Consider the following 26,851-nt stretch of genomic DNA (forward strand, 5'->3'; position numbering starts at 1 on the left):
CTCAGCCTGGCTCCAGAGCAGAGCTGCTCCAGCCCTCACAGCATCTCCGTGGCCTCCTCTGGCCTCACTCCAACAGCTCCGTGGCCTCTTGTGCTGTTGCCCCAGAGCTGGATTAGGACTGCGGGTGGGGGGAGAATCCACTCCCTCATCTGCTGCTCATGCTCCTTTTGATGCAGCCGAGGCCATGGTTGGTTTCTGGGCTGTGAGCGCATGCTGCTGCGTTGTGTTGAGCTTTCCATCAACAAACACCCCCAAAGGCGTTCTCCTCAGGGCTGCTCTCAATCCAGCCTCCACCCAGCCTGTGTTTGTGTTGGGATTGCCCCAACCCAGGTGCAGGACCTTGCACTTGGCCTTGTTGAACCTCATGAGGTTTGCACAGGGGGAGGCTGATAGAAAATGCTGTGCTGTTTGTAGACGCTGGCTCCATGCCTCAGCCTGCCTCTGAGCGGAGGATTTCCAGCCTCTGGGGCTGCAAAGCCATTGCAGAAGGTTGTGTGAGCTGTAGCCATAGTTTCTGGGTTGCTTTAGTTTGAACACAAACCCCATGTACTCTTAGGGGGCAGCAAACGGGAGACAGCACAGGAAAACCGTCGGGAAACACATCCATCGTGTCCCGAGGGGCTTTGACGTTTGCTTGTGTTGAGGAGGGAGCACCTGCTGCAGAGTTCTCCACCCAACGGCGCACCGCAAGGGCGGCAGCGCCGCTTCCTCCCCGCCTGCAGGGAGCGCTGCCCCGCTTGGAGTGGCCCGGCGGCCCCTCCTGGCGGAAGCGGAAGTGGCCCGGCGGGGCGGCTCGGCTCGGTCCCATCGCCGCCGGGAGCGCCGTGAGTACCGGGAGGCGGGGGGAGGCTGCTTGTGGGCCCCGGGGAAGGCGGGAAGTGGCCTCCCATGAGCGGGGCCGCAGCCGCTGGAACCTTCTTGTGGGGCGGGGGGAGGACGGGGCCTGCCCCGGGGCGGGCTCTGGCTGTTCGCCTCCTTCCAGGCCGGCAGCAGCCCCCGGCGGGCGCTTCCCGGGACCTGTCCGCTCTCCCCGGCCGGGGAGGCAAGGGCAGCTCGCGGGTGCACTCGGTGTGGCGGTGCTGGAGGGTGCCCTGAGGCGCTGTGCAGGGCGCGGCAGCCCCGCGTTATTGGCTGCAGGGAGGTGGAAAAGAAACGGTCCTCGGAGCGGGAGGTGGCTGCGGCTCTCGCCCGGCAGTGATTCCCCAGGGTAGATCCTCGCGTTGCCCTGGGCTAACGCTGCCTTGCCGGGTGGCAGATGTCCCTCTTGTTTGCTCGTTAAAGTCTACTGTCCCGCGGGTTTTATCTCTTCTTTGGGGAGGGGCTGTGGGAAGTATGTCAGGTTAAGGCTTAACAGCGTCTGGGTGTAGGTGGGGAAAGGGGGTCTTTCTTTGTTGGAATTCTGATGTGAGTTTTCTGATGAAGGTTTGAAGTCTCATGCTCAGTTTCTACCACTGTCTGAGCAGAGCGCTGCTTTGTGTATGTGCTTGGACTCTCCTTCCAGTTTTACAGGGCTGCATATTTATGTTGTAAATAGCTCAGTCCATGTTTGTTGTGTTTGTAATCGCAGAGGTGGAATCATGCTTGCTCTGCTTTGCATTTAGCAGTTTGTGCTATAAAATGGGTTTGATCCAAGCTGTAGGTCGTTTCTTTTTCACCTGTCTATGCTGAGATATCTCAGCAGCTGTGCAGAGCTGCAGGAGAGTCAGTCCATGCCCAGCCCCATACCTTGAGATTTAGTGGTCCTTTAGTGCCTCTTTGCTCTATGGGAATGCTTTATTTAGTCTGTATTCTGTCAGGCCACCAAGCTCTGCTGTTCTGCAGTGTGCAGAACAGTTGTGCTGTTTTTTCCATTCTATATATAGAAAACCCCCTCCCTTTGAGGAATGACAATCCTTGGTCTCTCTGGTAATGAACTATGTGGAGGGAGTTTATAGCTTGGATCCTTTTGGAGCTGCCCGCAGATCTGGGATTTACAGTGGAAGGACTTGGTTTCCTCTTGGGAGACATTCCAGCTCAGATATACTTTGTGAAGGACAGCTGCCTGCAGGAAGAGAGATCTGCTAAATTAATGGCCTGTTTGGGAGGATAATACCTATGCTGCAGATAAATCTGTTTGGAAAATGCTTTTTTCACTGTGTCCCCTTCTGGTATTGCCTTACTTCTTATCTATACAGTATTTGTAATTATATCCCTGAGATGATGATAGTGATGATGGTTGCTAGACCCTTTCAAGCTTTGTTTGAAAGGAGATATAAACAAATCCAAGAAATTATAGGAAAATGATAGGAATAAGGACATGCAGTTTCCTAGGGCCATCATGTATGACCTGATGGCTCCAAATCAGCTACTGATGTCTCTTCTAAGCAGCTGGTTGTCCCATGTCTTACTACGGTCCTCCTCAGTCACTGCTCTGATACCAGTATAGCATTCGTGCAGTTTACAGGGAGGAAGAAGCAGGTAGGAGAGCTTAACAGGGAATAATTTATCCACTTCATGAATTGATCAGAGTAGTTGATGTGTGGGGGCAAGGGAAAGGCAAACAACAACTCTCTGTGGCTGTATTAAGTTCTTAGTCCCATTCTGAAAGACTGAGTGGTGACAGCCTGTTTTCCACAGCAGAAATCTCTTGCCTGGTCCTCCTCATTCTGCTGTTTTTTCCCCCCACATGAAATGATGATTTCCTTCTAGCACTTTTGCTGTGGGTTTGGGAGTCTGCTGGAAGGTGGTGCTGAACCTCTGTCGTTCTGTTCTTTCAGAAACATGCAACATGGCAGCAGCCATGGAAACTGAACAGCCGGGCCTCGAGATCTTTGAAACTGCGGGCAGAGAGGAGCAGGTCCAGAGGGAGGAGCAGCCCAAACTGGAACCTTTCTATGTAGAGAGACATTCCTGGAGCCAGCTTCGGAAACTGCTCACAGACACACGGAAGTATCATGGCTACATGATGGCAAAAGCCCCTCATGACTTCACGTTTGTGAAGAAAAACGATCCTGAAGGACCTCATTCCGATAGGATCTACTATCTGGGTAAGCTTGTTTTGACAGCCTGTGTCTTGACTGAACAGTCCCTGCAGAGGCTGTTTGGGTTTGACTGTTCTTGAGAGCGGGATGTTCCTGGCAGTTAAATCCAAATGGATTTCAGGCCAGATTGGATACTCAAATGTCATGATCATGATTTTGATGTCTCAGTAAAGCTTGGAATTCATCTCCCACAGAAATAGTGTGGTTGGTGGCTCTTCAGGCCTGTGAGAGCTGGAAAAGAACTGTGAAGTGTCCTCTGGAGCATGTTCCCTACCTGGGAGGATGGATTAAATGTGATCTCCATACAATATCCCCTCTCTAAAAGCTGTGTAGTTTTACTCTCCCTTTTCTTAACTGGTGGACAGAACCTTTGTTCTTCTTCAAAGTTTCCTTCCAAAGCAGGCATTCTGAGTGTAATTTTGCAAGTCCTTTGTGCCTCAGTTGCTGATGGAGTAGGTTTTTCAGGGATCCTGTGGGGACTAAATAGCAGTGTAGGGCAGAGGCAGCTTAAAGAGTAAAGACTTTTCTCAACATTTTTAGTCTTAATAATGAAGAACTTAATGTAATTTATTGTTGTTGGCCTCAGTGCATTCCTGTATTGTTTCACTATGTAATTTCACTTGGTATATCTGCATTTCTGAGTGCTAGAAGTGATTTGGCATGTAAATGGTACTGTGAACAACATTCCTGGTGGCTTTTTGGAGCAGGTAGAGGAATGCTTTTGTCGAAAGCTGCCAGAGCTGAACATAACTCCATGAACAACTGAGTTAGGGAGAGGAGCAAAGGCCTAGGAGCCAGAACCATGTTCTAACCCCGTTGCTTGCTGCTTAGGCTGGGTGTTTAAGCTCTGATTCGTGATTCACAGAATCTTTGCATGTGCTATGCAGTGCACAGAAAGCTGCTGATCTGTCTCCTCTTCCCCTTTCAGAGGATAGGGATCATAATCATAGAATGATGCTGAATTCAAGCATGATGAGAGTGGATGAAGGCCCAGCTGAGATGAGCTCTGGTTTCCCATGTGCCGATTCCTGAGCTATAGATCAGACTTAGCCTTCCTCAAGGCACATCTGGCTCCCTCTGGGCTGTTCCCATGTGCTTTGGCAGGAGCTTTCAGAAATCTGAATAGCACTGAGGGAGAGGAGCAGGAAAGGGACCTTCAGACCTTCCTAAAGATGAGTTATCTTTGAAGCATGAGCTGCTTTGTGCTGCATCCAGCCAGGGGAATTAGCAGAAAGGTCCTCCTTCATTTCAAAAGCTTATAGAAATACAGGGTCCCCTCAGAAGACACAGGCAGGCTTAGGCAGCATGGGGAAAGCTTGAGTGTAGTTTCATGTTCTCTGCCTTCTCTGGGACTTACATTTCTGTGAAACAGGGAATTCCCAGAGCAAGGCTGCAGTGCAGAGACCAGCAGTACTTTCTGGTGAGAAGAGCCTGTGAAACTGTTCCTGGGAATCCTTTGAGAGTGTTTGGATAATGAACAGAAAGCTAATTAATTTTTTTTCCCCTCCTCACTTTCACACCAGCAATGTCTGGTGAGAACAGGGAGAACACGCTCTTCTACTCTGAGATTCCCAAAACCATAAACAAAGCTGCAGCTCTGTTGCTGTCCTGGAAGCCTCTTCTGGATCTTTTTCCGGTGGGTCCCGATTTCTTTCTTGCTTCTTGGCAGTGTAGCAAGGACATGGGCTTTGGGGTTGCACCTATTTGCCGTTGTAAAAATTTGGAGTTTAATGTCTTAAGTTTAAGATTTTCCCTATGCTCAGCTAACTGCAGCCATCTCAAATCAAGCACGGCTTTCTCAGCAGTGTTTGGAGCTACAGTTTTCACTGCTGAATGATTCCTCCTTTGCCAGCACAGATTGCAAGTGCTAATTTGCATCTGATTCTCTGCTGTGAGATGCTGGGGATTGCTGAAGGAGCCTCCAGTCTCCAATAATCACTGTTGCAGGGGGAAGTGATGAGTCCCCCTAAGGATCATTCAGTAGCTTCATGACTCATGTTGGGGCAAAAGATCCCTATCCCACTCCCTTGGACGTGTATCCCTGTTTCACCTCTGCACATAGCAAGCCTGCACTGGTTCTGGTCCATGCACCATGGCAGGATGGAGGAGGTGTGACACCCCCCATGTGGAATTAGGTGCATTTATCTCCATGTTACTTCTGGCTGTCAGCCAGACCAGTTACTGTGTGTCTTCATGAAGGTTAGCAAAGACTTTCCTGCCCATTCTAGAAATAACAGACCTCCAGTTTGATCTTTCTTAAACCAGTGGATATGATGGAAATGATGCCGTGCTAGGGGAGAGGTGGCTATCAGCTTCAGAGCTGTGTAGGATCTGCTCATGGCCTGCACCTACGTGTGTGATACAGACATAAGCAGGAGTAGGCTTCTAGCCATGAGCAGGATTCTGGAGGAGAAGGGTGTCTGCAGAGCCATCTGCTCCTGGAAGCTCTGTAGTACAGAGATGCTCTGACGGGGTAGCATGGCATGCAGAGCAGAGGTGTTGATTGTTGTGTTTGGTTCTCTGCCCTTATTCAGGCCATCCTGGACTATGGGATGTACTCTCGTGAAGAGGAGTTGCTGCGGGAGAGGAAGCGGATTGGCACCATAGGGATCGCCTCTTATGATTACCACCGGGAAAGCGGCACCTTCCTGTTCCAGGCAGGGAGTGGAATTTATCATGTAAAAGATGGAGGCCCTCATGGATTCACTGTGAGTTTGCTCATCCATCCTCCTATCTCACTGCAGGACTTCTTTGCTCTGGCTTGGATTGAAAGCAAAAGAGCGTGATCATCAGTTACTGCTGCACTCAAAAGGCAGCTAGCCTTGATAACCTTGAGCCAACCAAAGCCCAAAAGAAGGGTGTTCTTTCATGTAGTCTGGAGTCGCATCAGAGGCAACTTCTGTTCCCAGGCTGTGGTTTAGATGTCAGTGTTCAGCAGTCAGTGCTGTATGTGTTAGAAGGTTTGGCTGTATGGCTTGCAGAACAAGCAGCCTTTTCTCTGCTGGTGCTGAAGCTGGAGAACAAAGCTCCAATAATTTCTTATTATTGTAACAGATGCCTGATGTCTGTCTAACCCTGTTGTCAGGGGGAATTTACTGTACCCTGAGTTGCTTTTGGAGGACAAGATTGTATGTTCTGCGAGGCCCTAAAAGGGTGCTGGTTTTAAGAGTGTGCCAGGCTTCTCTAAGCAAGCTGCCTCCTGATCTGTGGCTAATCCTCAGCACTGGTGAAAGATGCTCTGATGGGATCTGTGCAACAACAGTGGAAACACAATTTTCCCTATAAAATACCTTCATAGTATTTTTCTGTGTTTAAAATTGATTTCTCTGTTGTAAACCTGTGTATTTGAAGTCAGTGTTCACACTACTGTGGTCTTAGAGATAATCCAGGTTAATTTCTGTAAGTGTTCATGTGTTATCATTGCTTACTGTACTTTCCCTTTTTTCTCCAACAGCAACAGCCTTTAAGACCTATTCTGGTAGAGACCAGTTGTCCAAATATCCGCATGGATCCCAAGCTTTGTCCAGCTGATCCAAATTGGATTGCATTTATCCACAGCAACGACATCTGGGTATCTAATATAGAAACAAGAGAAGAAAGGAGGCTAACGTTTGTGCACCATGGTACTGCATCCTGAATTAAAATCTCTGCACCTCCTCTGCACTTGTTCCTGGTAGACTGAATTCAGCAGTGGCACTGGGGCTTCTGAAATCTGGGGGAATGGCCCCTGTTCATTCCACTTTGTTTGTCCTGTTCTATATGTTTCCTCTAGTGCAGATACCGTGGGATGATTCTGGATGCACTGAGGAATCTGGCAGAATGAGTTATTTGTTGAGTCCATATGGAAGGGCTCTTCTGAAAAACAGCACATTCCTTTTCACTGGAACAGCCTTTTCTTGTGTGGAGGAGCTGTGGGTGGAAAGTTTCTGTCAGGAAAATCAGGCTGCAGGGCCTTTTAGAGACAGCATAGGCAGATTCTGAATAGCACTGAGCCTTCTGCTGGCCCCTGATACTCAGTAACTTAGGTTCTTGCTTCTTGCCCTCTCCACTTGTGTTTCAGACATGTGTCCTGGAGGAAGGAAAATGGGAATTGTGGATAAAACTCTTTAAAAAACAGTGTTTTGTTTTGCATTTAAATCACACTTTGTATTTAAAGTATCTAATTTAAATTGCAGTTAAATTAAAATTTCTGGCACTTTGTAATAATACTTCAGCCTATTTAAAAGTTAAATATTAAAATATTATGTAAGTACATTAAAAATAAACTGTAGCAGTGACTCCTTCTCAGATGATAATTATTTATGGAGCGCTGCTAAGTTACCTCCAGGGTAACAGGGAAAATATTGAAGCCCTATGGAGATGTCATCGTGTTGACATGTTATGTAAGCCTCTTACTTTTGCTTTGTGCAATGAATGAAATGCTGAAGCTTTCCTTTTTCTGAACGTTGATGTTGTCATTTAGAGTTGTTCAGAAAGGTTTGTGCTTGATTTTTCCTTTTAACTAAAGATTGCAGTTTCAATTCACTGAGCTCAGGTAGAGAGAACATTTTCTTTCTTCAACTAGTACATAGGAAATGGAGAGATTAGTTGGGTAGGAGTAAGAAGGGAGGATGGCTTTCCTTTCCTGAAAGAAGCTGCCATGTCAGAGAGGATTAGATCCTCCCTAAATAAATCAACAGAGCAGGGTGGAAGCAGAAAACAAATCTGCTGAGAAGTGATTTATTGTGTTCCTGGAGGGATGAACTTGGGTCAGTGTTTAGGATAATGCAGGACTGGTTTGCTTCTGCAGTATGTCATGATCTGATTCTTCTGTGTCTTTTTTTTTAGAGCTGGCAAATGTTGAGGATGATCCAAAATCTGCTGGTGTGGCAACTTTTGTGCTGCAGGAGGAGTTTGACAGATACACTGGCTATTGGTGGAGCCCAAAGGCACAGCCAAGTAAGTGTGGGGCATCCAGTGAGTCTGACAGGCACAAATAATGCCCCCCCCCCCCGCTGTGGGTCCAGTGCAGAGTTAGTTTTTTCTGTTACTTTTTATGAAGATAGGAACTTTATCCTGTGGCTCCTTTTAAACTATCTGCGGCAGTGGGCATGTTACTGTGGGCTTGTGACACGTGTTACTTTCCTTCTTTGTAGGAGTCTTGGAGTATTTTGCTTAATGAAATATGAATCACAGGGTTTGGATTTTATTTCATCTTTCCAACCAGCTTGTGTTGCTGAGAGAATATTGATGCCTGCAATAACTGATAATGAGAGCTGTTCTGACCAGGAAAATGTTAATTCATTTACAGCACTGAATGGGGGGAAAATTCTTCAAATTCTTTATGAAGAAAATGATGAGTCAGAGGTGGAAATTATTCATGTCACATCACCCATGCTGGAGACAAGAAGAACAGATTCCTTCCGGTACCCCAAAACTGGTGAGACCCTGATACCTTACATCTCTGTCGCTGGGAGACATACACTCTGTTCCATGTGCCTGAGAGCAGTGATGCTCCTAGCCTAGAACAAGGGGTTGTTGGAGAGGTGTTGAGTAGTCTTTGAATTGGTGTCCAGGTGGTGAAAGTATGTTTGGGGAAGCTGCTGCTGGGGAGGTTACATTAATCACTGGTGACTGTGCTGATATTCCAGCCATGTGGTTACTAAGTGCTCCAAGTCTGGGTGTCTCGAGAGTTGGCAGAAACCCTCTCTGATTGTCACTATTTTGGAGCTGGTGTCTCAGATCCTGGCACATCTGAGTTGTGGAGGGGTTGGTTCTCATTACAGCCCTGTATCTCTGAGGAAATAGCTGCAGAATTAATGTCCGGAAGGACATTAATTGAGAGAAGGTTTCTGTTCAGCTGCTCGCAGGGCCCTGGCAGCTCAAGTTCTGAAGGACTCTGATCTCCATGATTGTTCTTGGACTTCAAAGAGCATATTCAGCATTCTTGCAGCCAACCAGGAAAACCTCCTATTGTCATATTTGCTGACAGTAAAAGGGTGAGGACAGGCTTAGAGCGTAGTAAATGTTGTGCCATTGGAAGTAGGGAGGTGAGACTTAAGCAGAACTGATAAGGGCGATTCACTGTCAGGTGTATGGGGCAAGTTTGAACAGTTTGACCTTTGTTCTTGTGAGATTTCCCTACTATTATAGCAGGGAATGTTGCTCACAGGTAACAGTGCTTTATTCTCTTTCCTCACAAGCAAACTCTTCATTTTTTGGAGAAATACCTTCTGTTTGGCGACCTTCCCAAGCTTCAGAATTCATTCAGGTCTTGCAGATTCTCTGATCCCCTGGGAAAAGTTTTCTGCTTATGATACTGATTTACTTGTTTTAAGAAGGAAGAAAAGCACAGTGTTAGCCTGGGAAGCCAGAGATGGCTCCTTGTGGGTTTTAAGCACTTGTGTACACCCAGATTTCTGAGATGATATTGTCATAGCTGAGGTGAATGCTGATTTCAGCAGTTTAGGAAAATGAGCCAGCCAAAGCCCAAATCCTTAAAAAAGAATATCCAGGTTTTAATCTTTGGGCCTCAGTTTCCAGTCTGAGCTGTAGGGACAATGGCCCTTTGCTGTGGGTTGTTATGAGGGCAAAGCTTGAGGCAGTGGAGAAAATTCTTCCTATGGAGAAGGTAAATGCTCAGGTAGGTAGCACTGGAGCCCAAGGCAAGTCGTTTCACCTCAGTGCATCACGTTTGTGTATGAAGCAGTTTGATGAAGTGGGAGTTCTCACAGCAGCACTGAGACTATTCAGAGCACATGGAACTTGCCACATGTGGCTTCTTGTGGATCACCAGCTTTATTCTTTACAGTCTCTCTTTTCTTCCTGTGAAGCAGGCCCCAGCACTTGGCACTGCAGGTGCTCTACAGCAGGATGACTTGCTGCTTTGTACAGGCTTTGTGTAAAGAGTTAACTTCAGATTTTCAGTGTTCAGCAGAAATACGTAGCTTTATTATCTTAACTGCACTAGTCATGGCAGTAGGTCTTTTAAGTGTTTAATTTTAATAAATGCTTTTTAGCACTGGATCACTTTGTGTGCCACCTTGAGAATCACAGCCAAACAATAAACCAGAGCTTGCTTTCTATCCTGATCACTCCTGAGCATGCTTTGACTGTGAGAGAGAAGACTGTGACAGTAGCATGGCTCTTAATCAGATCTATGTGCAGGATGAATCTACCTCATGTTTGCAGTTTCACTTTTCCCTGCCTGTACTGTCCCTCACATGTGCAAGTAGGCTATTTGATCAAAGAGCATTCTGCTGTTTGCCTTTTCCAGTTCTGTATGAATAACGCCACAATAATCCACAGTTCAGCTCTGCCCTCTTGGAAGCAAACAAATAGTGTCTGACTTCTAACATCTGTTTTATAGGTACAGCAAATCCAAAGGTCACTTTCAAGCTCTCAGAAGTGACAATCAATGCGGAAGGCAGAGTAAGTTCTATGTTCTGCTTGTGTTCCAAATAATTGTAATTTCTGTAAGTCTTTTTTAGTAAAGTTCGTTTTCCAGTTCAGTACAAATAAGCTTTCCTGGCTGTGATAGCTTAATGGCTTCTCTAGAGGCTGTGCACTTGCCTCACTCCTATGCAGATACTTGGTGTCTGTGTGTGCAGCAGTGTTTCTCAAGGCTGTGCTTTCCTTCCCTACCACTGGTTTACAAACTCAGCTGCAGAGCAGAATGTTTTAGGTGTGGATGGTTAGATTTTATGTGACAGATCTCTTGATTGGCTGCAGATATGGGGAAAATTTGCTTGCAAAGACAGTATCACCTTACATAAGTATGAGCATATGGAAAGAGATGAACTTTGCAGAATTTTCCACAGTGCAGTCCAAGATCTTCAGACAGTTGGGTAATTAATCTTACCAGATACAGTAATAGCCATATGTTATTGGGATTGTCTCTACTCTTGAGCTACTTCAGCCATCAACAGTCACCTGCTGGGATAGTGATGCTGATGTCAGCCAGCAAAGGCAGGCAAAGCCATTGGGACCCTTTGGGTACCACTGTGACTTGTTCCCAGTCCCAGCAGGAGCAGACTGCAGAGCTGCATATCATGAGTTAGAAGCATGCTGATAACTGGATGTCATGCAGGATGTTCAACAGCTGCCAATAAAAACACCTCACAAAACAGCTTGGTACAAATCACCTCCCCTTTACATGGGGAAGCTGAGTGTTCAAGTGACTTGTCCAAGACGAATGGTGGATTGGTGAGGAGCATCCAGATTTCCCAAGTCCCAGCCCTGGCTGTGCTTATAGTGTGCAGCTCTCCTATTATACTGGTGTCTGGCTAGAGATGGGGTTGAATCCCCTGTGTTGCAAAGGCCTCAGCAATCTAAATCGCATAAGCTGCACAGAAGAAGTCTTCTGTGTCCAGACTCATCATGCATGAAAAACTGGATGTGGGGGTTCATCTCAGTGTCACTGAATTGCTGCTTTGTCAACAGATTGCAGATGTTGTGGATAAAGAGCTAGTTCAGCCGTTCGAGATCCTCTTTGAAGGAGTAGAGTACATTGCTAGAGCTGGGTGGACGCCAGAAGGAAAATAGTGCGTATGTTAATCCTGTCTCTGCTTAGAGGGTTTGGGGCGATACAGTTAGAAGCAGAATGTAGTGGTCTCTGTCTTCTTCAAGCTTAAGCCTGCTTTCATTTTTACATTGCTACAAACTTGTTTGTGCAAGGGGGATGATTTTTCCAAATCCCAAACCGGAGTCCTCTTTGTCTCTTTCTCTGGTACCTGGCCCTATTGCTTTGGTATTGGGCACTTGCAGCCTTTGATGTATGTGTCCTCTCAGCATCCCTGTGAGAGAGAGTGCAGTGCTATTATCCCCATTTTACAGATGGGGAACTGAAGCCCAGAGAGGCTAAGTGACTTGCCATGGTCACACAGGAAGTCTGTGGCTGAGGAGAGAAATGAGCCCAGGTCCCCCAGGCCCTAGGCTAGCGCCTTAACCACTGGACCATCCTTGCTGACCAGACTTACTGATCAGAAAACCTGCTGTAAGTGCTACTTACATTTGCATGTCATTTTTAACCCTGTAGATGATGTAGTACAGTGTTTCTAACTCACCAGAAGCTTCTCCAAAAGGGTTTCTCACCAAAAGGGTTATCAAACACTGGAGCAGGCTGCCCAGGGAAGTGGTGGAGTCACCATCCCTGGAGGGATTTTAAAGATATGTAGACATGGGACTACAGGGACATGGTTTAGTGGTGGACTTGGCAGTGCTGGGTTAATGGTTGGACTTGGTGGTCTTAAAGGTCTTTTCCAACCTAAACAATTCTGTGATTCTGTGATTCTCCAGAATTGCACTTTTCCAGTTCTTGAGTCTAAAGATGGCTTTCACCTTTTTCCTGCTCTCCCTAAAAATTGTGGAAGAAATGCAGGGAGACATTGGCTACATTATCTTGCTTTTTGCAGGATTATTGTTAGAGCTACATACAAAGCCATCAGAAGTATGGCAGGGTCTGCTGCCCATCCATTTAGGTGCCAGTGTTATTCTCTGCCAGGTAGAGATTGAAAACATCAGTATTTTCACAAGTATCCTCAAATTTCAGTTGAAATTTTTCTGCTTCATTATTCCCCTGATTTTTCTCTTCTCTTTCTCCCTTAAAGCACTATTCAAATCTGGGAGAACAGAATTAATTAAACTTTTGAACCTGCAGTGCTTATGCAATATTGAAATGAAGTGAAATAGGTTCTTGTGTTAGGGAAGACTTGTTTATGTGGGTAAATTTTACATGTAGCTTTGTAAGCCACAATCTGAAATGGAATGTTCTTGACTCCCTTATAATGCCTAGCGCTAGTTAGTGTCTGCTGAGATTTTCAGATCCAATACTTATAAGTGCACATTATTTTCTCTAATATCTGTCTCCTCAACAGCATCTGGTCCATCTTACTGGATCGCTCCCAAACTCGACTTCAGATCGTCTTGATCCCTCCTGCATTATTCATCCCCACAGAAGATGATGCAATGGAAAGACAGAAACTTATCGATGCTGTACCGGATTCTGTTACACCTTTCATTATTTATGAAGAAACAACAGACATCTGGATAAATGTAAGAATTTGAATTTCAGCCTTCTCTGATAGTTTGTTGTTCAAGACTCTGCTTGTAGCACCTGAGCAACGTTGGTGCTACTCTGCTGCCTAGGAGAATGTTCCCAGTGTGTATATTCTGTGCTTCCTGCTGTAAAAACCAGTATGTAGAGGACACAGGGATTTGGGATGTGAAAACAGCTGCTTTGAGGCTGCAGAGTGGTCAGACAGAAATAGGAGCAGAACCCACAGGGCTCTGGCGTTCCATGGCCACAGTGTTATCCACTGACACCTTCCAGATTCTTGGTGCCAGCTGTTCACCAACAGCAATGCCAGCAGATTAGGTGTCCTTCAGCCAACAAAGGTCTCTCTAGATGATATTGGGTGAACAAGTTCCAGGAGTCTGTTAACAGCCCCTAAAACCCTTTCTTAACTATGTGGTCTGGTGAAATACATTTGTATGTAATCCCCTGGAAGGTGTGCTGTGGGGCCTGTGCTGTGATAGCAGCCACCTGTATGCTATGCTAATGCTGTAAAAGTGAGTGCTCTTCACACCTCTGCAGATAAAGATCAATGTCTCTGAAATGACATCCCATTGGAGGTGTGCCAGGGTGCAGGAAGGCCTGGGAACACCAATCACTGACAGCTGGATCTTTCAGCAGAGCATTTGCCCAAAGCCTGGCACTAAATAGTCCCTATACAGCGAGTGCTCTCTGTGATACCACATTTTCTCCTAATAGTGTGCATAGTTTCAGGATGGTGTGGTGAATTTTCCTTTCTCCATTATTTTTACTGGCTGGAGTGTTTTCTGAGTGGCAGCTCATCCTGTGCAGATAAATGCTTCTGAATCACTCAGAAGTTTGTTCCATGAAGGAAGAGTTGGCATCTTCATGAGTGTGTAGGTGATGACAGCTCTTTCTTTAAGTAACCCTTCACTTGGGGGCTACTGGACAGAGGAGGCCGCTGAACTCTGGCTTCTCTGGGTGGGTCTCATGCTGTTTGCAGAGCTGGACCCACCTGTGTATCTAAGCTAGAAAGGCAGGTGCAGAAAAGCTCACATAATCAGTTTGGTGGCCAGAAGTTAGAGTTAGATGAGCAAAAAGCCTGGAGCTGTGCAGCATCTGTGGCTGCTGCCTGCAGACACCCCCAGGCTCATAAGCACAGCTGGTTCTCCCAGTGCCTGCACCCTGCTAGTGTGAACTGTGTTTAAGTTGAGCAGTGAGAGGAACAACTTATGTTGTGTTATGTGGCTTCAGTGCCAAAATCCTGCTGATAACAGTAATCCACTGCTTCATCTCCACAGATCCATGATATCTTCTATGTCTTCCCTCAAACCCATGAAGATGAGATAGAGTTCATTTTTGCCACCGAGTGTAAAACGGGATTCCGGCACCTTTACAAAGTCACCTCCGTTTTGAAGGAGAGCAAATATAAGCGGTCGTGTGGAGGCCTCCCTGCTCCAAGTAAGTGAAATCATTGTTTTGAGTTAGTTGGGCATTTGCTGCGAGCTAGTGAGGAAATAAATGTCCTTCCAGCTGGCAGGAACTGTTATCTGATTGGAAACTCCTGCTCTTGTCCAGGAAAGCACTTCAGTGCTAGTCATTCTTGAGATTGTCCAGGGGTGATGTTGCATTTAGTGTGCTTTAGATTGGACCCCAGTTCTTTCTTAGGGATTAGAGGGAAAAGTTTCAGATGGGAAGCAAGGTCCCTGTGATGCTGTGAAATGCACTTTGTTGGCTTTTCCTTGTCAGTGTTGGGACTGCCTGTGCACTGACTTTGCCAGAGGTTAATCATTATAGCAATAACATGGATGTGTCTGATGTGCTGGGTCCAATGTATCTAACAGAGGCACAGGGCTCAGTTTTCCAGGTAAACACACCGCAGTCCCTGTCAGCCTTCACAAGCAGGTTGGTAGCAGAGAGGCTGACACACAGCATGGTTTGAATGCACTGCATAAAGGTCTGTAGAGAGCCTCCCTCTCTCAGTGGGCGCACATCTTAGTCCCTTATAAATGAACACGTGCCCTTGGCAGCGAAACCTAAGATATGAGAACTATTCAGAGAATTCCTCTCTGCTTTTAAACCAATTGTGGTATTGCTGCGTAGACAGAGATGTAGGTAGGAGAAAATTACTGCACTGGAAATGCAGGAAGAGCCATTTTAAGCAAAAACATCAAGGACCACGTGCTTCTGAGCTGCAGTCAGAGCTTGGTCTTGCTCAGATGAGGGACAAAGCTGTGTGCAAAGCTCCGGAGTGGTTTTTCCACAGCATGTATTCTTTAATTTACAGTTTCATGCTGTGATACTTTAATTTACTTGTGTGTGTGTTGAAGGCAGTTGCTGAGCTCTGCATGCACAAAAAACACACCTTATTTTACTCGAGGTCCTAGTTTTATGCAACTGTTCTTTCGAGTGGGATTTTTCCCAGATAACATTATATCCTGGTTTGATTAGGTTTCTCTGAATGTACCTGACTCCTTTTTCTTGCTAAATCTCCCTCATTCTCAGGGAAATGAGACTATCTTGTAAAAGCAGAGTTGTTCCCCACCCTGTTTCAAAAATCCCTGCTTTTTAGTTCCTGGGATTCCCTTTGCACACCCATTTTTCATATAAAAACCTCTGTTTCTGTGCAGGTGACAAAAGACTTCATAAAAAAGCTGTCCAGATCTCAGGGTGAACCTTGTGAATCCTTTAACACCTATTTCACACAATGTTAAACAGTACTAGCCCTAACATTTGTCTGGGGAGCTGGCAGAGATGTGGGTCTTCTGCAAAGGTACATTGCTCCTGGGTTTAGTCTGGTAGAAAAGCTTGGAAGGAAGGAAGCATTATTGTGACCATGTGTTTTGTAAAATGTAAAAGTGTAAATTCTCTCTGTTGGTTGCTTGCAGGTGACTTCAAGTGCCTCATCAAAGAGGAGATAGCGATTACCAGTGGGGAATGGGAAGTGCTTGGCAGGCATGGATCCAATGTAAGTCTCTGCTCTTACTGTATCGATGCTCTACAAACAAAACACACTGCAGGGGTGATCTCTTGGACCTCACAGATTGGTACATGTCACATTAGTGAGGCTCTGCTCCCTGAGAAGAGTGGACCTTGCCACTCCCTGATACTGAGTTTGAGCATTTGTATCGTGGGGATTTTTGGTATGCAGTGTGCTTTCATCCTTCTCTACCTCTGATGTGCTATTCTGGACCAGAGGTTGTAGGTTTGGCAGCGTGGGAAAGCAACACAGGCAACAGCATTCTTTTCCTGCACATTCCTGTGTGGATCCTTGTCAACAAGGAATTTTCCCCACCAAATTTAAGGCTTAAAGAGAAGGGAACAAAAATACTGTGAGGTATCAGTGAGGAAATTCCAGGTTTCATGAGCAGAAAGACATCATGGTGGTGTCCAACTACTGTTCTGGAATCAGCAGATACTCGTTGGAGGGATCAGCACAAATCCGTTAACCCCATCTCTTTTTAGCTACAATACAGTGTTTATGTTCCATGGGGACAGAATTATTTAGCATAGGAAACAGAAGGGGAGACTGGGAAGAGTAAAGAACCTGCATGAGAGAGCTGAGCAGCAAGGCATGAAGTGCAAATCATAACTGTCAGAGTTGTGTACGGTAAGAACAGTCAGTTGGCTTATTCCTTTCAGATTGGCTCCAACTCAGCTGTATGAGGAGGGGCCGAGGAGGAGACTTGGAAGCAGTAGAACTGGGTATTGTTTTGGCAAGATGCAATATTGAGGGATGTGTTGTTTGTTTTGGTTTTGACAGATCTATGTTGATGAAGCCAAAAAACTGGTGTACTTCCAAGGCACAAAAGACTCGCCTTTAGAGCATCACTTGTACGTTGTTAGCTACGAGAATCCAGGAGAAATAAAGCGGCTGACGGAACGCGGTTACTCTCACGCTTGCTGTGTTAGCCAGGTACCTGTCTGTCTGTGAGGCCCTAATAGGCAGGGCTGGCTGGGTGTGCTGTGGCTTGTCTCCAGTCTTGTCCTTCATCAGTCAGCAGGCAAGGCTGTATTTGAATGTGACAGAAGCTGATTTTACACTGTGTTGTGTGATCCTGTTTATTGTACATTGAGTGCATAAACCCAGCTTGGAAACTAGATTTGACCTCCCAGTTCAGTTGCTCTTTATCTCACTTCAGGCAAAAAGAGCCAGGATGAATTGTTTGAAGCAGTTTGAGCCTGACTTTTCCACCTGAAGTGGGCTATAGAGCAATCACCAGAAGAGATGAGCCTGTCACTGGGTAGGGTTCCAGGCATCTGGGGCAATAGCCTGTGCGGCTGAGAATGCTTTACCCAGAAGAGGATGTGTGACAGGGTTCTCATGCCACTATTAGTTTTGTAGGTGTAAATTTGGCTGAGTCTTGCTAAGGTCTGTAGCTTCTCAGAGTCTATCTGCTGTTATCAGAAGTGCTCAGACTTCCTGGTTAAATTTGGTGCATAAATACCTTCTAAAAGATTTAAACGCAGGAAGAAATGATCACTTTGCCTCTGCACTGGGGAGCTCAAGGTAATGTTCTTTTTCTCCCCAGGACTGTGACATGTTCATCAGCAAGTACAGTAATCAGAAGAACCCGCACTGTGTGTCACTTTATCGCCTGACAGGACCTGAAGATGGTGCAGCCCACAGGACAAAGGAGTTCTGGGCTACCATTTTAGATTCAGCAGGTAAGGGCATGGATGAGGAACTGGGAAAGGACAACCAGGATCACAGAATGAAATATCCCAGAATATACTTGCTTGAGATTTGCTGTTGTAGGTGACTAGACTTGTCTCTGAAACTCGTGCTTGTGTGAGTTCTTGGAAGCACAGGAGTGGTGTTTTCAGGTCAGCAACAAATGGGTATAAACTGGTCATGAAGGAATATAGAGTGGAAATTACCAAGTTTCTACTGCCAGAACCAGTTGAAACTGCAGACAGCCAGTTTTAGCATCAGGGGAGGGGGTTAAGCACCCTTATTTACTCTGTGCAATATGCCTGCTGATGATCATGCTTCTGGGAAGGAGCATACACTTCTGAAATAGTTGTGTGCTGCTGCCTACTAATGTCTTTGTGAAACAGCTCTTGGGCTTTTATTTGTCCATTGTATTTCTGTTCCCTTTCATCTCTCCTTCCCTGACGCATACTCCATATCCTGTGCTTCCCATTTATTAATGAGATGAGTCCTAAGTGGGGTTAGGAAAGGATGGGATACTTGTAATGGCCATGTCAGGGGAGGAAAGCCACTACCATCCATAGGAGTGCAGGGATGGAATGGGATAGGACTGAGAAAGCTCCCCTACAGCTGAGGCATTCCCAGTTTCTGCCTGCTCCCAGCCACATCCACTGAAAAGTGTGGGAGGGCTCCACTGGGATTGCAGGGAGATTGGTGATCTGGCAGAAGCAGAGCTGCCTTATGCATCCATTCACTTTTAAACCAGGCTCTTTGTTCCCTCCCGTGGCAGGCCCTCTTCCTGATTACATTCCCCCAGAAGTGTTCTCCTTCGAGAGCTCCACAGGGTTTACACTCTATGGGATGATGTACAAACCTCACAACCTGCAACCTGGAAAGAAGTACCCCACTGTGCTCTTCATCTATGGAGGTCCTCAGGTGAGTGCAGAAGTTAGGGAGCAATGGTGTGGGCTGGCCTGGATCACTCCACTGCTCTCCCTAATGAACAGTTCCTGCCCCATGCTGAGGATAGTGTGTAGCATTTGCCTCTTTGGTGAGCAGCTGCTTTGCCAAAGTTGTTGTAAGCAGTCATGATTTCTGGGTCATAGATTGAGGCACAGCCACTTGTCTGAGAACAGGTGTGGAGCAGCAGAACTACATCTGGGAGAAAGAGGAGTGCAGACAGTCCCTGTTTCCTTTCAATCTCCTCCTCCTCCATAGGGATCTTGTCCTTTGTTTCCACTTCCTCGTGTGTATGTGAGGGGAGCACTCTGTCAGCACTGACCATTACCAGTGTGTGCTGAATAGAAGATGAGCCCTTTAGCCCTGCTTTGGTTTCCCCAGCTCTACTGTGCACTGCTGTGGTCAAAGTCAGATCGCGTGAGACCTGGTGAAGGGAAAGATTCTTCTCGTGGGAAAGATCAGAAAGAGCAGAGCTGAAGGCTCAGGTTTGGGTCATGCAGTCAGCAGCCACCCCTCTTGCTCCATGCCCATTGGTGCTGCAGTGGACCTTAGTTCAGCTCTTCAGATCTGTGACACAGAATGGCTTGTTACTGTGGGAAAAGAGTTTATTTCATAGCAGACCACAAACGGGGAGAGAGCATCCTGCAACAGAGAGCAGAGATCTTGAAAACTTTGTTATAAAAATGTACAAAACATTTGAAGGAAAGTAAATAAAGTCTGAACTTGGATTAAGAGGGGAACCTCTGGATTCCATTACGTGACATTGCTGCTCTTCTATTCCAGGTACAGCTTGTGAACAATCGGTTCAAAGGAATCAAGTATTTCCGTTTGAACACTTTGGCCTCTTTAGGCTATGTTGTTGTTGTCATTGACAACAGGGGGTCCTGCCACCGAGGCTTGAAGTTTGAAGGAGCCTTTAAATACAAAATGGTAAGTGGGGCTCTGAGTCTGGCTCTTCATTTCTTTGTGCTGTATTTAGTGCCTTATGAGGGAAAGGGGTCATCTTTCTGTAACAGCACAGTGGCGTGCTGGTGTGCGGTTGGGTGCTGCAGGAGTGGAAGCAGCAGAGCTCTGAAGGTGTTTACCTCTGGAAAGCCTGAGAATAAACCGACCAAAACTTACCTCTTCCTCTCCTCTCCAGGGACAAATAGAAATTGATGACCAAGTGGAGGGGCTGCAGTATTTGGCATCACAGCATGACTTCATTGATTTGGATCGTGTTGGCATTCATGGCTGGTCCTACGGAGGCTACCTCTCTCTTATGGCTTTAATGCAGAGGTCAGATATCTTCAGGGTATGTTCATACATTGAGTACTTACTCTGGTGATGCAGACAGATTTTTTCCCTTAATCGTGTAACCTCCCATGGATGTTCATAGCACAAAGACACCCCATTCACCGGAGCACAGAAGGATATTGCCTCTCTGGAACTGTGTAAGAGAGTTTTAAACTGTTGGACTGTTGAGCTTGCAGTAACTCAGCTGTGCTGGTATAGCTGTACCAATCTTGGGTCACCTATGCAGAAGGTACCTTATATAGTATCAGCTGTTGCCAGCTTTGGGTCTGCCAAGCTCTTTGTGCCTGCCAAGCTCTTTGTGCTTTGAACCAGCTGAGGGAAATGATCCTGCTGAAAAACGAGACCTCTGCTTCTCCTCCCCTCTTTCTTGCCCTGAGAGAATAGTCTCTTTGCAGCCTCATCTATTCCAGATCAAATTGCCCATGCTGCTTTGTAGCAGTGTGTTCTGAAGCAGCCAGGAGGGCAGCCTGGACATGAGGAGAGATGCTGAAAAGAGGTTCTTGTGATTTTGTGACTTTAGATCACTACAGTGAATGGCCAGACTGCTCTTGGACAGGTCTCAAAGATAGATGTGATAAGAGCTGGATATTGCTCTCGGGATGGGTTTTGTTCTTTGTGGCTGCTCTTGCTTTCTCTAAGTCCAACCTGAATATTACTGGGAGGTTGAATAATTAATTGTCTTAGGATTATTGCCTTGCACAAGGGTTTATGGTGCTTTTTCTTCTTCTCATTGGTCTTTCTTTCACAGCCTCTCTGCAAGCTGGTGGTGCAGAGTAGCTTGCTGAGTCCTAGGGACCTATTGATCCCAGTTTCTGTTAGATATTCAAATGAACACAGGTTTTGCAACATGAAACCAGAGCACTCTGCTTTTTGGACAAAAGCACACGTAGGTCAGAGCTGACCTGTGCTGATACGTATGAACGGTGGCAGGGAGAACAAGGGTTGCTTTTCTTTTTCCACTGCAGGCTGTGCATTGTAAAGTTACCAGTGTGTTTTGGGTAATAATAGTTGTACTGGGATAGAGCTGTGGGAGGGAGGGACATCCACACATCGGGGTCAGGCATTCTCATTCCCCTCCCCATGCTGAGAGAGCCCTGTTGAACTTGCAGGTTGCCATTGCTGGAGCACCCGTCACGCTGTGGATTTTCTATGACACTGGTTACACAGAGCGCTACATGGGCCACCCGGATCACAACGAGCAGGGCTATTACCTAGGCTCAGTGGCCATGCAGGCGGAGAAGTTTCCTTCTGAGTAAGTTTGGTTCTTGCTTCTGCTTTTGCTACCAGGAAAGTTCAAGCCCCACAGACACGTTTTTATCTCCTTGTTCTTGACAGTTGAATCCTGGAATCACAAATGCTAATGCACAGATAATAATTAAAAAGTAATAAATACCAAACCCCAACACTAATAAACTTAATACTTGAATGAACATTTGCATAATTACAGGCAATTCCATTTAATCCTTTTTTATACTAGCTGTAATTAAAAACTATCTCGTATGTCTAAAGAAATGACAAACCTATCTTCAATTATGATTAGCACTTCAGAGCCACATTAAGCTAGATAAAAAGTAGTTATCAGGATGCTTTCTGCATGGTTCTGGGATGCTCTCTACAAATGTTTGTCTCTTGCTTTTCTCAGACCGAACCGTTTGCTGCTGCTACATGGATTTTTGGATGAGAATGTTCACTTTGCACACACTAGTATTCTGCTCAGTTTCTTGGTGAGAGCTGGGAAACCATATGATTTACAGGTAAGGCCAGAATCAGGATTTAAAGGTGATGTGTTTGTCTTTGAGGAGTCCAGAATTGGAACTTGTAACATGGCTGTGCTGGACAGCTTGGAATTCTGGGGTAAAACTGTAGGATTTGAGCCTTACATTTTTTTAAAAGGAAGATCTTATGAGTAAACAAGTGAAAATATCAGGCAAATGAGCAGTTAAGGCTTCTTCTGCAGTTAAGGCAGTACAGCAGTGTTCATGCAGTGTGGAACTGGGTTATGCTTTTAATTAAACCTGGTTCTGTGCAGATGCAGCCCAGCTATCCCACACCGTGCTGCAGAACTGGGAGCATGCTGATTTATATAATGGCTTTGAACAGGATCTGCCTCTATTCAGGCAGGCTGATCATCTCCTGCACAGCACCAGCTGGATGGGAGGGTGCAGTGGGGTATCTCAGGGTTCAGGCGCTGGAAGATGGGGTGTATTAGCCGAGGTGCAGAGTTAATGCAGGAGATCACATGAATAGTTTGAATATGGTTTAAATGTTGGTGCCTCAAGCTCTTATCAATACTCATGATTTCATTTTATGTTTTAGATCTACCCTCAGGAGAGACATAGCATAAGGGTGCCCGAGTCGGGAGAGCACTATGAACTCCACCTCCTGTATTACCTGCAAGAGAACCTGGGCTCTCATATTGCTGCCCTGAAGGCAATGTAACTGACCTCTGCAGAACTCTGCTCCACTGGCTGCTTCACCAGACAAGGAGACATAGGAAACTAGAGAAAGTAGGATGGAATATTGCATTCTGGTGCCTGCCACATGTACACACACGTACACACACAGACACTTTTTTAAGAGCAAATTTGGTGCCATACAGGAAATGAAAGTCCAGTGACCTGATAACTTGAAAGCTTAAGCTGGAAATAAAAGCAAACGTCTGGGGCATGACACAGTATCATGAGTGTTCTCTTGGGGGCGGAGCTGAAGCTGAAACCAACGTACTTCTACAGCACCAGATCTTCACTTTTTAAAAGAATTATGACACAATTGATGTATTTTTACAGTGTGTTCCTTGGTATCTTATTACATAATACTGGATGATTTACTCAGTACCCAGCAAGGGTTTACGTGAATGGTTCCAACTTGTATTACATTTTAAATGCTATCATATAGCTTTTATGCTTCGTGACAGGGATGTGTCCCACTCCTTAGAAGCTGGTCACAAGGTAGACGCATCACCTGTCCAGATGTTAATTGTTTTTTAAGAAGAAAGACTTCTAAGCTGCTTCCTAAGGAATTGAATTTCTGGATTCAGTTCAGCTGATGCCAGGTTCTTTTCAATGATTTCTTCTCTCCCCAGGATAAATCATACTCTTCTTTCAGCAGCTTGAAATCCTATCCTGATCGTACTTGATTTCAGTGGGGAAGTGAAAAGATATTTTACTGTGATACGGGCATAACAATCTTTTATTCTGACATGCAAACTAACGTAAGTCAAAGAGCTGAAACTCTGTACATTTTAAAATAAGCTTAAAAGTGCAGCTCATTTCTCACTGACATTTTCCCTGGGGCTGGTTTTGTAATACTGTTTCTTCCCATCACGTCAGCATGATATAGGTATATGCATCCTGTTACAATTTTAAAACTCAGTACTCTCATTCAAAGGTCTACAGAGGATTTGGGGAGGAGAGACCTTGTGAACACTACATGTGAGGCAATATGAACTGCTTCATTGAATTTCCTGCTTGATTTAAGGGACTGTTTCCCAGGTTTGTTCTCTGTTCAGTGCTCCATTCCTGGATCCTTTCTACCACTGCTGTGTAGCATGATTATGATGCTGTATTTGAGAAACCCCCTTCTGTATAGCTTAAAGTAACCCTGCTAAGCCTAAAGGATATTCAATCCCAGTTGTGTTTTTGCTAGTGAGGTTTTAACTAAGCAGCAGGCTTGGCTAAAAAGCATCATAAGTGTGTGAAGTCACTTTTAACTTGCAACAGGTCGTTTAGGATAGAAACCCCATAGCAAAATGATTCTCTTTAATCCAGGAAATTCTCCCCTTGGGGCTTGCCTCTGAGACTCCTATAAGTTTTAATGGTTTTCTTAGAAACCTAAGAACTTCCTTTTCTTTCTGTTTTGGTGCTAGAGAGAAGCAGAGCATGATTTTCTTTTCATCTTTTGAAAATCTGGAATCACTCTCAGTGTTTACGCTCTTAGTACTCCACATGTTGTAACCTTGTATTTTCCTTGCTTTTGTACTCTTCAGCTTGATCCCAGGACTCCAGGATTTAACACAACCTGGCTGTTTTGTATCAAACCGCATCGCTTTTCAGTTAGGCTGCTGGGCATATGCACCAAAGCTATTGGAGCTGGTGCACTTAACATGGTTGTAAAATCTGTGTATGAGAATAGGATCTGGGCTTTAGGGGGGGTTACACAAAAGATAGCCAAAGCAAACGGGCATGTAGTAAATGTGAATATCCTCCGAGGTGGGAATGTTTGATTTGGGCTATTTTGGATCACAGTAATTATATGTGGATCAGTTAAAACACCATTAGCAGGTCAATAATAGGCTTACAGTTTTATTTTTGGGAAGGGCATGGCAGGGAAGGAGCCCAGCTCCTCTAATGTCTACTCCTAGTAGTTAATGTGGCTGAAGTGAATTCAGCATCCCTATGGAGTGTGCTCTAGTCAGTATTGAGACACGGAAATGTGCTGATGCATTTGAACTAGAACAACATGACAGTGAGTAGAAACAAGTATAAGCTGTTACTCTGGAATTCCATTGTGTTCCTTATGTGTTTATGCTGTATTATATATATACATATATCTATATCTGTTTATATATACATATATGTATAAAATTACACGTGGATAGTATCACCTTTTCCAAGGTTGTTTATATTTTGTTCAATATTAAATTAACTTGCTTTTTGGGGTGTTTTTGTTCTTTTTCTAGAGGTAACTACCCTTCAATGTAAATGTATATGGTTTTTAAGATGACATTGATCCTTTTGTTTAAAAACCAGAACAAAAATGGCCTTCAGCAAACAGTGCTTTTTTGGGGAACTGAAGAACTGAATGTTATGCAAGTAAACCAGGCTAAGTTTTGATTTAGCACAGGATGTGATAAGTGCTGACATGGAAATTTTTAATGATGCATCCTTCCATTGTTTTAAATATATATATATATCAAAAAGCTATTAAAGTACAATGTACTGTAAGTACTCTATTTTGCAACATAAATTATGTATTTCTTTCTATCTTATAGTTTTCCCTTTATAGTAGTTAAGCACTTTCAGACTCCACATTCTCTTACCCTGTGGAAACGCTGCAAGGACTTATCATCAGTGTTGCAGAGCTGCCTGCCTGTAAGTGAAGGTGTGAGAGATGCCTTATGAGAGATCTGATTTGCAGTCAACAACTGAGCTCCCAGTGACACAGGAAGAAGGGCAAAGCCAGTTGCAATTGAGATGCAGAGGTAGGAAACTGTTAGTGCTCAGGACCATTGCATCAGTATTTTTGGGGGAGTAGCAGTCCTGCACCTTGTATGCTGAAGTGTTGGTCTGGTACTGGACCAGAGCTGGCACAGAGAGTGGTGGCTGCTCTGAGTACCTGCTCTGAGGTTGTACTTTATAGTCCAGGAGATGGTATTGTCACTGCAGAAGAGGTTTCCAGCCTGTTTTGACATTTGAGATTATGCTTTGCCACTTCCTGCATGTTAAAACCTACTTTGGTTAATGTGAGTTTTAAGCAGAACTACTGAGATCCTGGGGGAGCACATGCAAGGGAGGCTGGCTGTAGAGAAAAAAATGTGTGAGGAGGAGCCATCCCTATGGCTCTCACAACAGACGTTGATGGGTCCCGTTGGAGGATATTCTGCCTTCATCAGAGCTGTCCTCTATGCCCAGGGGTATACCTGCTCCAAGCAGGAGCAGGATTGAGCCTTCCTTGCATGGTGGATATTTGTTGCACAGATGTCTTTGAGATGAATGTTTTAATTTCATATATTTTTAAGAATATTTATGAACCATGGGGATCTGAGCAATGAGATACTGAACTACTTGAGTGCTGATGCCAGCAGTTTCTTCTCATTTGCAGTGGCTGGGTTTGTTGTGCTTGTTTCTGGTGGAAGCACATTTAATTCACCCTGTTTTAATGCAGCTTCCAGCAATTCCTCTTGAGTGTGCAATGTGCAAAGCTGTTGGGTTTCACCCTTCATGTTGAAGTTTTACTCCCTGCCCCCCTTTGTCTTCAATTACTTCATTTATTCAGAACAAAGTATAATTAGTATCTACCCAGAACTGCTTAATTTTTATAAACCCAATGGAATAATGAGTTCAAAGCATCAAGTAAAGCATTGAAAATCAACTAACTTCATTAGATTAGAATGGAAAATGCATTCCCTGCTTACTGATGGCATTTGGGAATAGGCAATGGAAATAACTTTGGTGTTGTAATGCTTTAAGCCTGGAGCACTATACAGCAGATTATGGAAAAGTTAAACTCTGAGCCTGGGGATCCCAACCTTTACTTCCTACCAGGAGAAGTTTGTGCTGTGTGTTCGTGTGTGAGGCAGGCTGGTTTGCTGCTGATGTGAGATTCAACTTCTCAATGAGGCAATAATAGAGTATAAATACATGAAATCAGCAGCCAGATTAGGACACTGCCTTGAATTGCCTGTTTACTTGAGTACCAGAACCCTGTAAAGACCTATGTGCCCTTTAGGCTTCTCCAGGCCGCTCCTTTGGAAAGGGAAAAGGTCCTCGTGCAATCTTCACTTGGATGTTGTGCACAGGAGAAGTTCAGGTGTTTAAATTTAGAACATGAAGTGCCTGCTGTTTGCGTTACCAGAATTGCATGTCTCACTCCAGTGGGTTTATTGGTCTCCCTCCCTCCCTCCCCTTCCTAGCTCCATGGCTTTTAATCATGTAAAGTGGAGGCATTAGTTTTGCTGCGTTTTATTACAAAACCTTTGTTGCAATAAAGATGCTGCTAAATAAATTGAATTAAATGTTTTTTTCCCCTCCCCCTATTTTCAACTGTCTCTCTTCTTGATTTAGCAGAGTTTGTGTGTAATTGAATCTCTTCCCTCATTGCTCTCTGGAAAGCAGCAATGATGGAAAATGAGCGGTTTAAATACGTGTTGGGTGTTCAGCAAAAGCATCTGTGATTTTTCCAGTCCCTTGT

At 45.1% G+C, this 26,851-nt stretch overlaps 1 protein-coding gene across 4 annotated transcripts; it reads left to right on the forward strand.

The window, feature by feature from the left end:
* The first annotated feature begins 805 nt into the window (after positions 1-805).
* DPP8 (dipeptidyl peptidase 8) lies at positions 806-24,907 on the forward strand. Of its 4 annotated transcripts, XM_057431006.1 has the most exons (20): positions 807-824; positions 2,757-3,026; positions 4,544-4,656; positions 5,555-5,728; positions 6,475-6,643; positions 7,848-7,958; positions 8,311-8,439; positions 10,369-10,430; positions 11,442-11,542; positions 12,875-13,052; positions 14,334-14,493; positions 15,921-16,000; positions 16,796-16,948; positions 17,565-17,700; positions 18,477-18,622; positions 19,430-19,576; positions 19,788-19,940; positions 21,052-21,194; positions 21,585-21,696; positions 22,259-24,907. In XM_057431006.1, exons 2-20 carry the CDS (start codon positions 2,768-2,770, stop codon positions 22,379-22,381), a joined length of 2,649 nt encoding a protein of 882 aa, XP_057286989.1. In that variant the 5' UTR covers positions 807-824; positions 2,757-2,767; the 3' UTR covers positions 22,382-24,907. The 4 variants fall into 4 exon arrangements, with proteins under 4 accessions (XP_057286992.1, XP_057286989.1, XP_057286990.1 ...); XM_057431007.1 differs by lacking the exon at positions 22,259-24,907 and having other exon boundaries at positions 19,788-19,924; XM_057431008.1 differs by lacking the exons at positions 807-824; positions 4,544-4,656 and having other exon boundaries at positions 2,890-3,026.
* Positions 24,908-26,851: the final 1,944 nt, after the last annotated feature.

This window comes from Pezoporus wallicus, unplaced genomic scaffold (genome assembly GCF_028554395.1).
Source record: "Pezoporus wallicus isolate ANWC-B61680 ecotype Strahan unplaced genomic scaffold, APGP_CSIRO_Pwel_v1 contig_8548, whole genome shotgun sequence".
Lineage (NCBI taxonomy): Eukaryota > Metazoa > Chordata > Aves > Psittaciformes > Psittacidae > Pezoporus > Pezoporus wallicus.

Bases quoted from the DNA above. Each gene is read 5' to 3' on its own strand.
- DPP8 (XM_057431006.1), top strand. From the start codon at position 2,768: ATGGCAGCAGCCATGGAAACTGAACAGCCGGGCCTCGAGATCTTTGAA. The intron at 17,701-18,476 runs GTAAGGGCATGG...CTCCCGTGGCAG, and splicing joins TACCATTTTAGATTCAGCAG to GCCCTCTTCCTGATTACATT. The intron at 21,697-22,258 runs GTAAGGCCAGAA...TTTATGTTTTAG, and splicing joins GGAAACCATATGATTTACAG to ATCTACCCTCAGGAGAGACA.